At 40.8% G+C, this 17006-nt stretch overlaps 1 protein-coding gene across 1 annotated transcript in view; it reads right to left on the reverse strand.

The window, feature by feature from the left end:
• Positions 1 to 17006, reverse strand: part of LOC147688870 (macrophage mannose receptor 1-like) — a 758166-nt gene that overhangs the window by 274659 nt on the left and 466501 nt on the right. Inside the window, exons 18-20 of the mRNA XM_086941771.1 lie at positions 16674 to 16741; positions 10481 to 10581; positions 2780 to 2922 (exon numbers count right to left, since the gene is read on the reverse strand). Of these exons, the coding sequence (XP_086797897.1) occupies positions 2780 to 2922; positions 10481 to 10581; positions 16674 to 16741 (312 nt within the window). The remainder of the gene's footprint in view (positions 1 to 2779; positions 2923 to 10480; positions 10582 to 16673; positions 16742 to 17006) is intronic.

Here is a 17006-nt window from a genome sequence, read left to right on the forward strand (position 1 = left end):
AATGAAATAATTAGAATGAAAATTAAAATAAATTTCTCAACCCATTAAATATTGACGTATTACAATAAATATTGACGTATTACAACCTCATCCACCTTCATCGAGTTGTTACATGAATATATGATGTTACAACGCATACATTTACAATGCAGTTTTTACATCGCAACATCCTTTACAACGCATTCTTTTACATCACATGCCATTACATTGCACTTTCAGAAACTACCTTTACAACGCATTCCATTACATCGCATTATACCTTTACAACGCATACCATTACAATGCATACTATTACAACATATATAAGGTAAGTATTGGATAGTATAGGGGCAATAATTACTATTCTAACTCCAGTGAGTGCAACAGTAGGGTAAGTGTCGGATAGCGTAAGGATACTTTGCGTTGTAATGGTATGTGTTGTAATGACTTGCAATGTAACGCCTGCGTTGTAGTGACATGCGTTGTAATGACATTCCTTATAGTGACATGAAATGTAATGGTTGTGTTGTAATGACATGCTATGTAAAAGATGTTCTGATGTAATGACTGCTATGTGAAGGTAGTGCGATGTAATGACTGTGTTGTAAAGGTTGTTTCCCTGTTACATCATTGCATCAACCATCATTCTTTTGATTCACTTTTAGTTATCTTTCTTTTGCTCTGAATATGTTGGAGACATGTTATTCCTCTGATTACGAAAGTCTGCATATGAATATTTTGTTCTTACTCACATACGTGTAAGGCAACCTATGTAATTTGAATCATAGTTTACTCATGTTTTGACCTAAATAGTTTCAATATGCATCTTTAGGCAGTGAAAGACCTGTAATTAACCTCTAACTGCATGCACTTTTTGTCTACAAAGAATAAAACTGTTTAGAAAACACCATTTGGTCTAGTTTATGTAAGTCCACGGTAAAAGTGCAGCTGTGCTAAGTGTTTGACATAAAAGTCAAAGACACAGTGTGGGAAGGGCAAAACTTTTCACACACATCTTACAGACATGGTAAATGGGCGGCCAAGCCGTTGCGTACCAATGCAGAAATAGGTGCAAATTTAAGTGTCAAGCAAGTCATAATTATTGACATTGAAGCAATGTTATCTCTCTCCTTTGGGTTACTCGAATGGCAAATCAAGAAACTTCATTCCTAATGTCTTCTGCTTCGGGTGTGGAAAAAAACCCAGTAAGCAACCCTTGGGTGAGTTAAACATTCTGTAATAGTCTTCCAGAAGTGAGTGATAGTGTTACAACTCCACTCCATGTGAATGTCTTATTTATGATTTTGGGGTATTATAAGTCTTGTGAATGTAACTAAGTTGAGTGTATTTTATTCTAGGATTCCAAGTGGCTTTAATCTCATATTCAATCATTCTTACACATTCCTTATATCCCGTGATTATCTTTCCAGGTTGTCTCAATTTTCCTGTCTTGGTCATCATTAGCAGGGCTTCATAGATCCTTGCAACCAACCTGCATCCATTCCGTAATTTGTCAAAATAAAATCTGTGTCCACTTTCTATCTTGTATAGGAGCTACTACACTTCATGGTTTGGGGGTCCTATTGTTTAATTCCCCACTTTGTCACTGGGCATTGATTACTTCCCAGGAACTGGTTGGCCATAACCCTCCATCGAAGCAGTCAAGTCGTTCACCTGTCTTGCTTAGTAGCAATCATCTTCTGTAACTATTCCCGCAGAGGACCTATCTATCATTCTGTGTGTGCTAAAAAAGCCCTGTGCAGTTTAGTGGCCCACCACCGGGACAGTTTGTGCATACTGAGGTGTATGCAAGGTTTTAAGCTCCTTTTCCACTATATTGATGGTATATAGAGCTGTCTGGATTGATATTGTGTCTAGTATTAGGTTCCAAGTATTACTGCTACCAGTATACCCTGGCTGTGCTACAGTCTCATTAGCCCAGATTCCTCCAGGAGAACTCAATTCGGCTATTTTGTGACCCACTGAATCTGGGCTGCCAAGTAGTAAAGTTCGAAGTCTGGGACACCAGGGCCACCCAGTGAAATTAGGAGCTTCAGCACTTGTACTGCCACTTCATGTATGCCATCATCCCATATCAGGTCTTATGGAAGGATTCTTTAAACCAGCTCAGGGGTATCCCGATTGGGAAACTAATAAGGAAGTAAATCAATGGTTGGGTCTGGCCCGCAGCACCATTTTGGTCACAGCTCTGCGACCCGTGATAGATAGTTGAAGTTTCTTCCAAAACTCAACACTTCATTTTAGCGATCTCAGTGACATGCCATGATTCCCTGCACTGAGGTTCTCTTCCAGATTATAAACCCTTAGCTACACACAGAATTTGGACGAGGAAGGAATTAAAACCTACTATTACATCGTCCTACGGAAAACAAATGCACATCCCACCAAAAAGTATAGTAAGCTATTATTTATGAATGTGTGTCTATTGTGATACTATGCAAATCTATTGTGAATTACCTCAAGGTGCAGCATTTGTAGCAGTTCCCTGTTCTTTCTTTCAACACCCCATTTCTTACATTTTCTGTGACAGAAAAGTCAACCACCAGGTTAGCCGACATTTCCCACAATAAGTAAATGTGCAAAGATGTTTGTGAATCGCCCTCATTGATTCATTCACGATACCAAGAGCATTGTTGAAATAAATTGCAGCATATATGGCATAGATTAGAACAAAAAAAGGAAGCATTACATTTAAATAGTCCATTAAAGAAGCCACTGAGCTTCATGAAATCGCTTGTCATTTGGATTTGTAAAATACAAGGGCATGGTTCATGCTTACCTTTTTCTTGTGTGAAAGCCAGCTGGAGGGACACCCGCCCAGTGGCGCAGGGCTTGTTGGAGCGAATGTTGAATTAACAGAGCTGTTGTGCCTTTCACAAATAGATGGATACGGATAGCCACAATTGATATCATTCCATAGTCCTGCAAACAATATAATCATTGACATTGCGCCATGGATCATGATGCCTTTTGATGAATTACAGTGCATAGGTAAATCATTTTCAATTAGCATAATACATATTTTCTTGATTCAGCTTTACTTTGAGGGAAAGGGATACAAATACCCTCTTGTTCTTCATGAATGTGCTGTGTAATATCATGTAATAAGTTACAAACACTTTCTTGCTTAGATGCTCAAGACATTGACTACTTACGAAATATCTATATAAATACACTAGCAGACCATCCCGACGTTGTCCGGGGATGAATTGCTGCCGGCCAGTAGTATATTGTTTTGTAGGATTTCGTTTTGATAGCATTTCTTATCTGTGACAGGCCTGTGAAACGCTCCGATTCACAGTGCACTGCTGATGCACTTAAGAGTGCGTGTTCAGTAGTGTGTGAACTCGAGTTTCCCTACTTTATTTTTCCTTGCAATATTATATAGCGCGAACTCGACAACATGGCATGAGCACAATTTACATTACAGAAGAACACATTCATTTGTGGTAGGCACGGCGAGACAAAGCGATTTGCGTGGAATCACAGGATGTTGAGCTGATGCCGAGATTCGAACGTAGCTCCCCAGCTCTAAAGTTCGCAATTCTAGAACTTGTGGCCAGAGGTGTGTCTAAAAGTGTATGTCGGTGCTGGCCATCAATGAGAGAGATCTGTGCATTTTTCAAATTGGTGGTGAAAAATATGAGTATGTTGCTGGAGATGTGGGCCGCCGTGCCACCAATGTACTTACCGGGGGAGGGTAAACACCCATTATTCCGCAACTTTCTTTCCGCATACCATCACTGCGCATACTTTCATTACGAAAGTACTATGACTCCGCAATGCCATTATAACGCATGGCATTGCATTTTATATGCTTTTACCACACATACATTTACAATGAAATTCGTTGTAAATGCATGAATGGTAAAAGAATGTTTTTTTTTAAAATGTTTGGATAAGGTAATTATAGGTATAGGGGTATATGTTTTGGGGTACTGAGATATATGTTTTGGGGTGTTTGGGTATTTTAAGGGTTCAGATATAGTTTTGGGTTATTGGGTACAGTGGTAGTTTTAGGGTTTAGGGATAGGTATGGGTTTTGGGGTACAGGGGTATTTTTAGGGTTCAGGGCTAGGTTTGGGTTTTGGGGTATAGGGGTATTTTTAGGGTTCAGGGGTAGGTTTGGGTTTTGGGGTGCAGGGGTATTTTAAGGGTTCAGGGCTAGGTTCGGGTTTATGGGTACAGGGGTATTTTTAGGGTTTAGGGCTAGGTTTGGGTTTTGGGGTACAGGGGTATTTTGAGGTTCAGGGGTAGGTTTGGGTTTTGGGCTACAGGGTTATTTTCATGGTTCAGGGCTAGGTTTGGGTTTTGGGGTACAGGGGTATTTTTAGGGTTCAGGGGTAGGTTTGGGTTTTGGGGTACAGGGGCATTTTAAGGGTTCAGGGCTAGGTTTGGGTTTTGGGGTACAGGGGTATTTTAGGGTTCAGGGGTAGGTTTGGGTTTTGGGGTACAGGGGTATTTTTAGGGTTCAGGGCTAGGTTTGGATTTTGGGGTACAGGGGTATTTTAAGGGTTAGGGATAGGTTTGGGTTTTAGGGTACAGGGTATATTTATAGGGTTAAGATGGGTTAGTGTTTAAGGGTATTGGGGTATTTTAAGGAGTAATGGTGGGTTATGATTATGGGATGCAGGGGTATTTAAAGGGAGCAGGGTGGACTGACTACCGGGCAGTTTGGAATGCTGCTGAGCTGGGGGGTGATTTTGTTCATGGAGACCTGCGTGTGCTAAACGAAATTCGTTTTGGGTTAATTATTTTGAAGCACACGCAGGTCTCCATGAACGAAATCAGCCCCCACCACAGTGAAATCAGCCACAGCTCGGCAGCATTCCAAACTGCCCGGTAGTCAGTCCGGCCCTGTCCATCGTAGATTTTGAAATTTTGTAAACTCTTTATAGGTCCTGGTGCTTCTAAATCGCAAAGAGCTTAGAACACTTTGTTCAAAAGAAGCCACTAGGGGAAAATACAAGGCACGGTCCCTTACTTTTCCCAGAGGTAAACGGGTAAGAATACTTGCCCAACTGTGGTTGTTGGCCTCAGCCAACAGGGACTCAAGGAAACAGGAACAGAGTTTTCCAACATTTAGCTCAGCAATCAGGAAAGTTCTACACACAACTGACCTGCTCTAAGCATATTAGCCAGAGCTGGGACAGAGCTGGGCTTCTATTGGTGCATTTATTTAGCTCAGAGAGCCCAAGCGGTAAGCTGCACTGCCTCTTATAACTGAGCAACCTTGACAAATATCTATGATAGCTGCTTCTAGGCCACTTAAGACTCACATGTGCTTTTCTATAATTTCAAAATGACGTAGGACCTGTCATGTCATGTCAGAGCTCCTCAGCCCCTTTGTTCCCATTGACTTTGTACTTGAAAGAGAAGCCATGTATTGAGTCGGAGCAGCTAGAGGAGCTCCAATGCTGGGCTTGGGCTAACAGAACTGCTTACACCCAATAAGGACAACTGGATACTCTCCAAACTAATCAATGTGAAGTAAACGTGGTGGAAGAGGACCAATTATGTGAAGTAACTTGAGCCTTTCCCAACTAAATTCATTGCTTGTTAATTGTCATTGTTTATTAGAAGAGGAGGGAGAAACCCTACACAATGCAATTGGGGTTTGGGGTGAGTGTGCAGCTTTCATTCATGGTCCTCAATTCACCAAAATGCCAACGGTAGTCAAAGTGACATTACATGACTTCCCTTTGACGAAATGACATAACAGAAAGTGACATAATATGATATGACACTGCATCCTCCCAGGAAGTGCTATCAATTACCCTAATCCCGATGACACCACATAAGCTACTAACATAGATGAATGTCAGTTTTATATGCCACCTACAATCTAAATAGGGTACTAACATGATAGAAACATTTACACATTTCTATTTTTTTTATTGCACAAAAAAGTATGTGTTTGTTGGAAGAGGAAAATATAGTGCCACTGAAACACAAACTAGCACTGGGAAGACAATTACTCAATCTCATGATTTATTAGTTTCCCTAGAATATACCTTATGCCCAAAATATATTGGAACATTACAGAAAGGTGCAAAGTACCCCCCGAAAAAATATTGGTTTTGTCCACTTGTATTTCTTTGTGTAGACCAACCTGAGCAATGATTTTGACATAAATTACTCCTTAGCATTATAATACATTTTGATTAACGTCACTTGTAAGAAACTGTCACTCAGTACAGCACACAGGTGAGTTTTTTTATTCAAACAATTTTTTTCTATATGTTCACAATAATAAAACTCTGAAACATCTTGCCTAAAAATAAAAAACGTATATTATTTTTTTATTTTATTGAGAAGAGTATACATTATACTGTTGGAGAATTACTGATTTTACCGAGCTGATTGCTGAAGGCCTCAAGTTGCAGCTGGAGTTGTTTAAAGTAACCAGTGCACATTAGGGGTGGCAAAGGCAGTGCCTGGGGTCTCAAAGGCAATCCAGCAGTCGTAGTTGCAACACCTACTGACCACTAAATGATGCCCATGCTTTTATTGCCTTCCATTCAGGTCATTGTTGTTTCACCAAACTGCTGAGAACAGTTACACCCTTCTCTTGTTCCAAGTGCTGAGGCTTATCATCCATTGACAATATAAGGATTTTCATCAAAAGTAATGAGAAGTTTCATGCAAAGATCTTGTGTGGATGGAATTTTGACCAGACAGATACTTCACATGGGATTTCTGCTTATAAAAGTTACAGATCTTGAAATGGGGAATAAGTGTGTGTACTGGAGTTACTAGGCAGAATGCTGTACATAATTCCTGATTCCTATGTATTTAAAACATTTCCACCTGCTCCTGGGTTTCACTTCTCGAAATAAATCCCTGTTTTACTTTAAGGTCAAGTAAACTCTAATTAGGAAAGATGTGGACCCCATGTCTATCTTATGAACAGGAAAACTAGGGTGAGGCAGACCTGCTTTACCATAAGTGTGATGTTATCGCTCAAAGACAGTGCACAGAAATGATTTCCACCTACAGTGAAGTCACACCAAAGAAATAGAACTTTCATATCCTTACAGTTGGCATCCCAGTAGTAGACAACTACTTCGGCCTGAACAAAATCTGTGAGATCAACGACACCGTTTCACAAGCAAGACTACTATAAAAGCTCAGGTGTTTGGGAACTGGATAGTTGTATATCCCTGGTAATCAGCCTGCTCTACGAGTGTGACTCAGGTACTCTGGGTGTCCTTGTTTCATGTGTCAGGCTAGTAGTTCGAAATATGTCAAAACTGGTCAGTCGAGTGGAGTGGATTGCTACTGCAACCTTGGTGCTTCAGTGCTCTCATTTAGTGTAAAATCACGAAGAATGTGTTCGGATAAGTGACCCACCATTCCTTTGTCCACTAGTTGCCTTCCTATGCTGTCCAAACTGAGAAGGATATTCAGTTTATTTACTTTGGAGTGGCATCTTAGGGTAATGATGCAGTCAGTAAAGATTTAGAGAATGATATTAGGAGGGCTGTTCTCCACAGAATGTACCCAAAACTGGAAGATAGAGGTTTTAGGTGCCACCAATCAGGTGGTGGAGATTGGCTTCATACTTTTTTCACCTGTCCACTGTTTTCGGCGCCCTTAGTAAAGGCTTACAGAGCCAAGCCGACCTGAAGCCCACAGTGGCACTTTTTGGTGTGTCACAACATAGGTTAACTGCTCCAAATGTTAAAATCGAGAAAGCTTTTATTTTGATAACCTCTTTAGTGGCATGATCCTTGATTCTGCAGAATTGGAGGACAAGTAGAGTTCCCACATATTTAAAATGGCATAAGAAAATTATGTGCACAAGTAAATTTGAAGAGGCCTAAGCAAAAAGGGTTTCTGCAACCGAAAGGTATGTGAGGTTTTGGAAATTTATGGAGCAACTTGAGGAGAAAAGGGTTATTTAAAGCTGTTCGGATATCGTTTTTTCTTCGATTGTTCCAAAATGTCCAGTTGATTGACAGAGGAGGAAAGAAAGGGAAGCACTATTGTGATTTCAGTTGGCTGCATTTAGAAAAGACATTATAAATGTGCACGTGCAAAAGGTTTTAACAATACCCTACTTTTATTTTTTTTAAGGATAGGGTGGGCCATTGTCGATTAATGTCATCACCTTTTTCAGTCACGTTTTAAAGTGTTGTCTAAATGTACTGTTATTCCACTGCACTTTTTCTTTTCATAATTGATCCTCATCCTTTATCCTTTCATTGTTTTACCCTGAAGTTTATTGCATTTAGCACTTAAATAATATGATTAGATCCTTATGTATGATGCAAGGAACTATAATATCATTTAATGCTGAAATCTAGGGATGAGCTTAGGTGATTGAAGAGGACATCTCACTCTCCACCAATGTTTCAACATGATCGAAATGTACTGCTGGCACATTGCACTTTATTCTCTTTTTGGGAAGGCCGGAGATGTTTTGACTGCTGTTATTGATTGCTCCCTTTGTCATTTATGTACGAATCAATTGAAGAGGACATATCACCTTTCGCTAATGTTTTAACATGATCGAAATGTACTATTGGCACTCTGCACTTTACTATCCTCTTTTTTTTGGAATGCTGGAGATGATTTGACCTTCGTTATTGATATTGATTTATGTACAAATTCTTTATTTCCTAATATCAAGGTGACATTAGGACTTATTGAGTATTTACTGTGATATAATGAATTTCTCTGTATTTTTCTGCTCAATAAAAAAAAAACAGAGGGCTGAGGTGTGGTTTAATTATTGGAAAAATAATTTCTAAAGAAAAGTCACAAGCAAAGAAACAACCACAATGTTTGGTGGCAGCTTCTGAGCATCAATCAACCACACATGAAGACTTCAACGCCAACTCTTTACATTATCAACTATTTTACATGTTTGATAGTCTTCATCCCAACTCTATCACTTCCCTTTTATTTAGTGTGTTGTCACTCATTGATTTCGGTTAAGACTGTTTCACTATCTTATAATTATATTACATACAGGCATTATTAGGCACTGTAGAAATGATTTACTAACAATATCCATCAGTACTGGAAGACTATATAGCTTCAAATCACAAACTTTTTTTGCAGCTAAGTGTAACTTGGTTTTGCTACGTTGTTATAAAGGCTTTGGCATGCCATGGTTTTCATATGTTATGGATGCGTTGGACAGTTTTCCGGAATTTGCAAACTCAACAGAGTAAGGGTAAAACAATTGTTTATGGGGAAAAGGGCTCATGGATAGGGAAAGTGAGGATTTGTTGAAATTCACCTTTAGGCAATATGTTATGGTGCAAACTACCTTTAAATCCAGCCTTATATGCTGAAGTTCGGCGGGCATTGGGAAAGGGTTATTTATACTCGATTTAGGACTGGGTAAATTCGCTCACAGCTATGTTTCCAATTGGGGCAGTATGGCAGCTGTATATTAGCACATGTCCCTGTGCAGCCATTCTGATAAACAGTTCTGCACTTTCTCGTTTTTTGTAAACTTTATACTGCTTACTCTAAACGATTTTTACAAACTCTGATGAAACAATACAATTGTACTCAATGTAGGCGATATCTGGATTTTTTTTTACAGAAGCTTCAGGGAGATGATGCTAGTTTTGGAGTGGGTTATTTTCTGAACTCACTCATGAAAAGTCGCAACTCTATGCCTTTTTAATCAACCTAGCTGTTTTTGTACATTTGTTGTACGTTTATGATTAGTATATATAATCAAATAACGTTTCTGATTGAATGGTTGTTAAATAACAAACCCTTCATGGGCAGATGGAAGGAGAATCTTTTTTCATACTTTTGCTGGGTGACAGGTTCTTCCAGAACAGAATAGACTACTAGGATGTTTGATGATGTTTGGCTCCATTTTGCTGAGTTGCAGCTAAACTTATAATATAGTATATGTATTGAATGCATGTTATCTCCTCTCAACCATCCCAAAGCAACATTTTCCACTGGGTGTCATCATTTGTTCTTCACTGTTTTCTTATATAATTTCTGATCCATTATCTTTCCAATACTACTGATGTGAAAACTAGAAATATTCTGGTAGGATAAATTGCTTTTAAATTAATTATGGTCTATATGATAATCAAACTGCTTGAATATTTTTTTTAATGTATTTGTGATATTCTGTTCATAATGTTAAATCTTATCGTAATTATAACCAAACGTTTCACAATAAAAATATTTTGTAAGATAAAAAAGCAAAAAATCTATTTTTATCATAACCTAAGTTCCACAATCAGAATGTGTCAAATTTTGGAATTGTAAACTGAAATTATGGTGTTGAAATGTATCTCAGTGTGGTGACATTTCCATGACCGCACATTTAGTGGTGGAAAATAAACATTTTCACCTGATTCTCATGCAGATTTTACTGTAGTAAATACTGGTCAGCAGGATGATACCCCAAAATTTGCGAATAAAATCGGTACATCTACTCATATCATACGTAAATAAAGTACCAAATCATAACATCCAAAGATGTTTTACTTACCAAATTCTCTGTACATAACCACACAGTTTTCATCATTATTTGCAAAGTTGGGCTCCTGCTCAGCCCACGCTTGGTAGGTCACTGGACTGCCATCCATCCATCTTAAAAATAAAGATCGCTTTTCAATAAGAGCACTCTATCTCTTTTGAAAGATACATCCTATAACATTTACATGTGCATGTAATTTTTAATCCCTGAACTGATTGACTCAAAAACCCAGGCATGTGGCTTCATCAAACAGTGTGTGCATCCCTCCTACTGAAATGTGATAGAAAGCATATAAAGACATTCCGCTGACAGACCAAATGCAGGCAATGCAGCGTCAGAATAAGCGTCCCACAATGTCCTGCCAATTTTCCACGACTCTGCTTTGCATCAGCCAACCCTGTATAATAATTGACCCTTGCAATCGGTGTCAATTATTATAACGTTTTTTCTGATAGTAACATATACCTTACCTGCAAGGGCACACTTATCACATTTATAACAATAATAGCATGTAGCTATTTACAATATTAAAAATTGTGAACCGTATAGTTTTATAAAATTAACAGCATACATTAACTGCATTAAAATATTGCCTTTGGTACATATATGCATGTTTTATGAGCACATTCTAAGTCGCTCTGAGAGGATCCTGATTTAATTTTGTCAATTTAGGCAAAAACAGAGGCAGCAGCTTCGTCTACCACTCAATACTTGCCTGTCTTGTTCCACTCCCGCTGTTTGTCTACTTGCTAATCACTGCACCCCTCCTGTTGCATTGTTGCTTGCCCTCTCCTGTCCCACATTGCTTGGCTTGCATTTTAATCCCACTAAACATGCTAAATCACTGTAACGGTGCAATGTTCATTACTTCTCACGTTTTAGTTAGTGCTGTAATTAACATGTTTACAGTTTGACCAATATGTTTCCACTCATTTCGCAAGCAATGCAAGGGAAAATATGGAGTCAATCAGTCAATTCACATTATGAAGAAAGTAGATTACCACTGAATCAGCATTTGGGAAGGAGTTTAGGCCTAATAGCCAGAACTGCAGACTTTGGAACTGAGATTCAGGTTTGAGTCTCAGCATACGCTCAAGATTCTGTGGTTCCACTATTACAGACTGCAGCAGTGTGAGAGCCAAACTGCACCAACCCACCCTGTACATGTTCTAATGTTCAAATGACAATATGAGGTGGGTACGAAGCACAGACAACACTCCTGCTGTAGCAAGGTGTAAGAAATGGAAATTACAATGCAATTGCAGGTGATGCAGAATATTATACTGGAGCACATCATCGAGAACATATTCAACATAAAAGCTTAAATGAAAATAGTCAAGAGTTTGACAACTTGAAAGAGTATCAAACTGTATTACACTCCCTTTTATGGCACTCCAGTCTATACTACTCCACTGTATGTCCCTTTACGCTACATTACTCCACTGTACGCTATTCCACTGTATGCAACTCAACTCTATAATGCTTGAGTCTACGTTATTGTACTCTATGCCACTCCACTATACACCACTTTAGTGTAAACCACTAGTCCAGTGCTAATCCACTCAACATCACTACACTCCACAATACTGTATACCAGTAAACTTAACATTATTCCTCTGTACACCACTAATCCACCAAATGCCACTCTACTCTACACCAATCCACTCGACTCCACTCTGCTACACGTTATTGCACTCTACGCCACTTCACTGTATGCTATTCCATTCTGGGAGAAGGTGGTTCTGACCATTTAATACGCCTGGATTTTTTGCTACTTGATCACCTAGTTTTTGACCTTTTACCGTGGGAGAGCCTCATAACCTCTGACTCCCCCATGGTAAACACATGGTAAAATCGACTGCAATTGTGTTTACCAACAGTGCCCACCTTTTAAGATAAGGGCACTGCAACTAAGCCAGGGAAAGGGGCACTGGGATGGTTACACACACAGCCCTCTCACGTGTTCACAGTCAGCACATGTGAAAGGGCTGTGAATAGGAGACTACTGTCATGCACAGCCCAGGAGATAAGCACAGGCAGCTTTGTGCAGAAGGGACAAAGCAGAGTTGAGTAGCGACCTGGAATAGGCCTTATAATGTGGGAGTACACATGTCGGGAAAGTCAATGTGCTTTACTGTCTTTGAATGTAGTGACACTCCATTATATTCCAAGGGGAAGGCTGCCTTAGGGCACAGCTCCAGTTCCCTTTGGCCCATAGACTCCAGAGTCGCATCAATGTACACTGTAACCTGTATGAAAAGAACAATTCTGTAAAGTCCATCGGCATAACTGTACAGCTTCTGGGTCTTCCAGGAATGTCATATTTCTCTGACTCAGCTAAGGATCAGAGCCCAGGCCTTTTGTGCCCCTTCTGGGCTGGGTTATTTTCGTATGTCTCCAGCTACATGCACAAAGGCCTCACCCATCAAAGAAAGCATTTGACAATGCTTAGGCTAACTCTCCAGGACAAAGGGATTGGGAAAAATTGCTCTGCATCAATCAGTCAATTGTCATTATATGCCAGGAAAAGGGCCTGCCCCAGGCCACTCCACAAAGGAGGGAGCCCAAATCTCTGGAGCCAAACACCAAAGGAGGGGCTCCTTGAAGATTTGCTTTGGGAAGGCTTTGGATGTGATGTCAGCTAGGGGGGGGGGGAGCTGAGACCCCCAGAGCCTTGCAGGAAGGTTGAAACAGGGGTGGAGATGTGATGTGGCACCTCAGGATAGACCAGAGGTGCATCCCTACTGGCACCTCCCACCCAGAGCCAGACTGGGAATTTAAAACATCATTGGCAAAAATTATAAATTCAGCCCCCATGTGCAGACGTGTTACTGCGCACTAAAACCAGAGCATCTCTAAGTTGCCACAGGATCACGTTATGTTCACCACCACTCCTGAAAGCCAAAATCAGCTGGCTAGTCCGGTCATGCTCCCACCCCCTCTTAAAAGGTCTAGTGCAGGGGTGAGATCTCTTTGTTGGCTGTGCCTTTCTGTAGAACACTGGGACTGGAGACTTGTGCCATGTACAAAATAGGAAGGAAGAACCCCCTGACAGCTCACTGGATCACTTGGAGGCCTAAAGAAAGGGCTCCAGATGGCAAGGGCTCACCACCAGGAACAAAGGGAGACCACCAGGGCCCAAGATGTGCCAGGGATAATTATTGTGCAATTATTAACCCATTTTCAGCATCAAAACGTGTGGGGCTCCGCTCTTGTACTTGATTTCTTCCTCTGAAGTAGGCCTGAGACCGGAGGCTGCCCTGAGAAGGAAACTGTTCAAAGGAGCACCGTTGTGCCCCCTCGTGATGCGTGAAAGGGACCCAGGACCCCATCCTTGGGCCCTAAAAAGAAACTGTACAAGTGAGAACTGTTGCACCCATTTATGATGCGAGAAAGTGGCCTAGGACCCTGTATCTGGGCCCCAGGAAGAATCGAGAATGAAGGAGCACCATCGTGCCCCCCGCAAAGGTGAGAGTGGGCCCGGGTTCCCATCCCTGGGCACTGATGATGAGCACAAGGCGGTGTGAGTGTAGTCGCACTCCGAATGTGCTCCAGCGGGTAGACCAAAGTGAAGTGCTGGCTTCCACTGCAGCACGCAAGAGTCCTGTCTGAGTGCGGAGCCAGCATGACCAGCTGAGGGTGGGCTCCCCAAGCTCCTCTCCAATGATGTTTAAGGCACATAGGGTGCACGGGTGGTACAGGGCAGCCAGATGAAAAGTAAAGTGCAGCGCAGACTGCAGAAAAAGAATACTGGGAAATAAAGGAAACCAACATGACCCTCCACAGCTCAGCGGGAGAGTAGCTGTTCATGAGGAAGTGTGAGGAGCACTCCATAATGCAGTGCTGGGCTTCTGTTTTGCCTATGTTTTTCAAAGTGAAAACCACTCTCTTGTGATTTGTCATGACCCCAGGAGAGTGGGGTCACCACTAAAATGTTGCCAAAGTGCCGGGGGGGGGGGCTGCAGGAGCAGCAGAGCCTAATCCAAAGGAAGTGCCAGAAATAACCCCTCAAGTGTTCCAAGTGTTTGCTAACCTTTCTCCAAGTTGGAACTTTTGTTTGAGAGTTGGGAAGGCTGCTACCTCGCTGGGCAATGATTAAGCCTGCAATCAGTTGTGGCCTGAAAGCATACAATATGAGGTTTCATGTTAAGGGACACCCTCGAGTGGTGAAAGGTGGTAATTGCACATATGTGAATTTACAAAAGATAACCTTTAGGGACTATGTTTAAAGTGCAGTATGGTTATTTCTGATAAAAGTGTTTACACCGCAGACACCCTCTAGGGGTTACGGACTATAATTACATAGATGTTATAATTGTAACTTGTTGCCTTCAGGAGCTAGGTTTATGTAGTTATTGCATGCTTAAGGTAATTCTAAAAACCCAGATCACCTAGATATTTCTTCTTGTAAATGCTTTAATGATGTTGACAACCAATCAAAGGCCCAGTAAGCATGTTTTATTGCCAGTAGTAAGGGCGTTCATTCAAAGTGATATTCCATTCTATTGTTATACAAGTGAATGTTCTTAAATGGAGTTTGTGGGTCTGGACCTCCCTTTAGGAGGGGTAAGAGTGATTACGCAATGTCACCCAAAAGTGTTTCCATCAGCTTGTGTATATTTGCAAATTGCTGCATTATATTGAGTAGTGTGTGTGTGTGTAATAAATACACTTTTTCCTTTTTCAAAAGAAAAAGCACAGACTGGATAATCATTTATTGAGTGTTATTATTGAGTATCTGTGAATGGTGGTTACTAGCCCAGACCACCTCCCTTGAGTTGGCCTTGGACTGCTCCGCTTCGCTACCCTGTGAGAGTCAAGCGCTACAATGGGGTGTTTGGTTCCTAGTGAAGGAAAAAGTTAGACTCATTACTTGTGCAGGCCACACAACTAATGACTCATTTTCTTACACACTCTATGCCACTCCACTGTACACTACTCCACTTTACTCAACTCCACTATATGCTATTCCACTCTACACCACCCTACTCCACGACACTCCACTTTATGCTATTGTCCTGCATGCCACTATAATGTAATTCACTCCAATGTACATTGCTTCACTCTATGCACTGCACTCTATGTTACTCCACTGTAAGCTAATCCACTCGACATCCTCCATTCTATGCCACACTGCTCTTTGTATGCTCCAGTGTACACTATTCTACTGAATGCCGCTCCACACCACTACACTCTACAAAGCTCCACTATACACCACTCCACTGTACTCACCTCCACTCTTTGCCACTCTGCTGTACTCATCCCCACTCTATGCCACTCCAGTATACGCTATTGCACTTTCTGCAACTACTCTCACTACACCACTCAACTCTACACAATTAAACTCAATGCTGCTCCACTCTAGCCCACTACACTGAACGCCACTCCACTATATGGTACTCCACTCTACACCTTGCCACCATACACCATAGAACTCTACTCCAATTCACTGTGTGCTTTTCCGATGTATGCCACTCTGGTGTAAAGCGGCAAAGTGTACAACACTTTACTGTGTGTTCTCTACACTCTACTGTATGCTCCTATACTGTATGCTATTCTACTGTTTGCCACTCCAGTCTGTGCAACCCCACTCTACTCAATTCCAGTGTACGCAACTTCATTATACACCATTGTACTCTATGCCACTCCAATCTATGCTATTTTACTGTATGCCACTACACTGCACTTCCGTCCACTGTACGTGGCTCCACTCTACACTCTTCCACTGTACGCTTTTACACTCCACCACACTTCATTCTACACCACTCACTTTTCACCATTCCACTGTATCCCACTGTATCCCACTCCACTCTACGATATTCTAATGAACGCTACTTCAATATACCACAGCGCCTCTTTACGGCACTCCACTGTCCACCACACTTTCAAAGAGAAAAAGACTCAAAGGATTGTTTTGTGCAGGAAGGTATTCTTAAGGGTTGGCAATAACACCCCAAAGTGTGCCAGGGCATCGCGAGAGCACCCTGCATTATTTCTTTGAACATATGGCACTGTTCTGCTCCCTTCCTTTCACACAATGCAGTGCTGTGACTTCAGCTGCTACGTGTGTTGCATGAAATGTTTGAAAATCCGGGCCTCATTGTTTAAAAAAAGAGTACATTTTAGAGAAATGGTGCAGTCAGGTGAATTGCAAAATACTTTGATCTTCTTAAAGCTAAACATGCAAATGTGTTAACTTCCTTACCTGAATTCTTTATCAAGCGACAAAAGCAAACCGATGTAAAAGGAATTAAGCTTGGTTTTCTTAGCTATCTGAAACAAAATGTATTATTTAATTGGATTTATATGTAAAAAAACATTGTTCATATTGTTATTAGCATTATATATTCTGTACAATAGCAGTGCATTTATTAGCATTTATTAACCTTAGTATTTTTGCGTTTAACTGAATGCCAAAGGGCAAAAGTGCTTTTACGTGCCTACTAAACATAGAAAACTACATAGCAATCAATACCACAAGGAATTACAATGATATAAAAATGAAGACAACAATATTTACTGGTATTGTTCTATTACT

Source organism: Lissotriton vulgaris, chromosome 10 (assembly GCF_964263255.1).
Source record: "Lissotriton vulgaris chromosome 10, aLisVul1.2, whole genome shotgun sequence".
NCBI lineage: Eukaryota > Metazoa > Chordata > Amphibia > Caudata > Salamandridae > Lissotriton > Lissotriton vulgaris.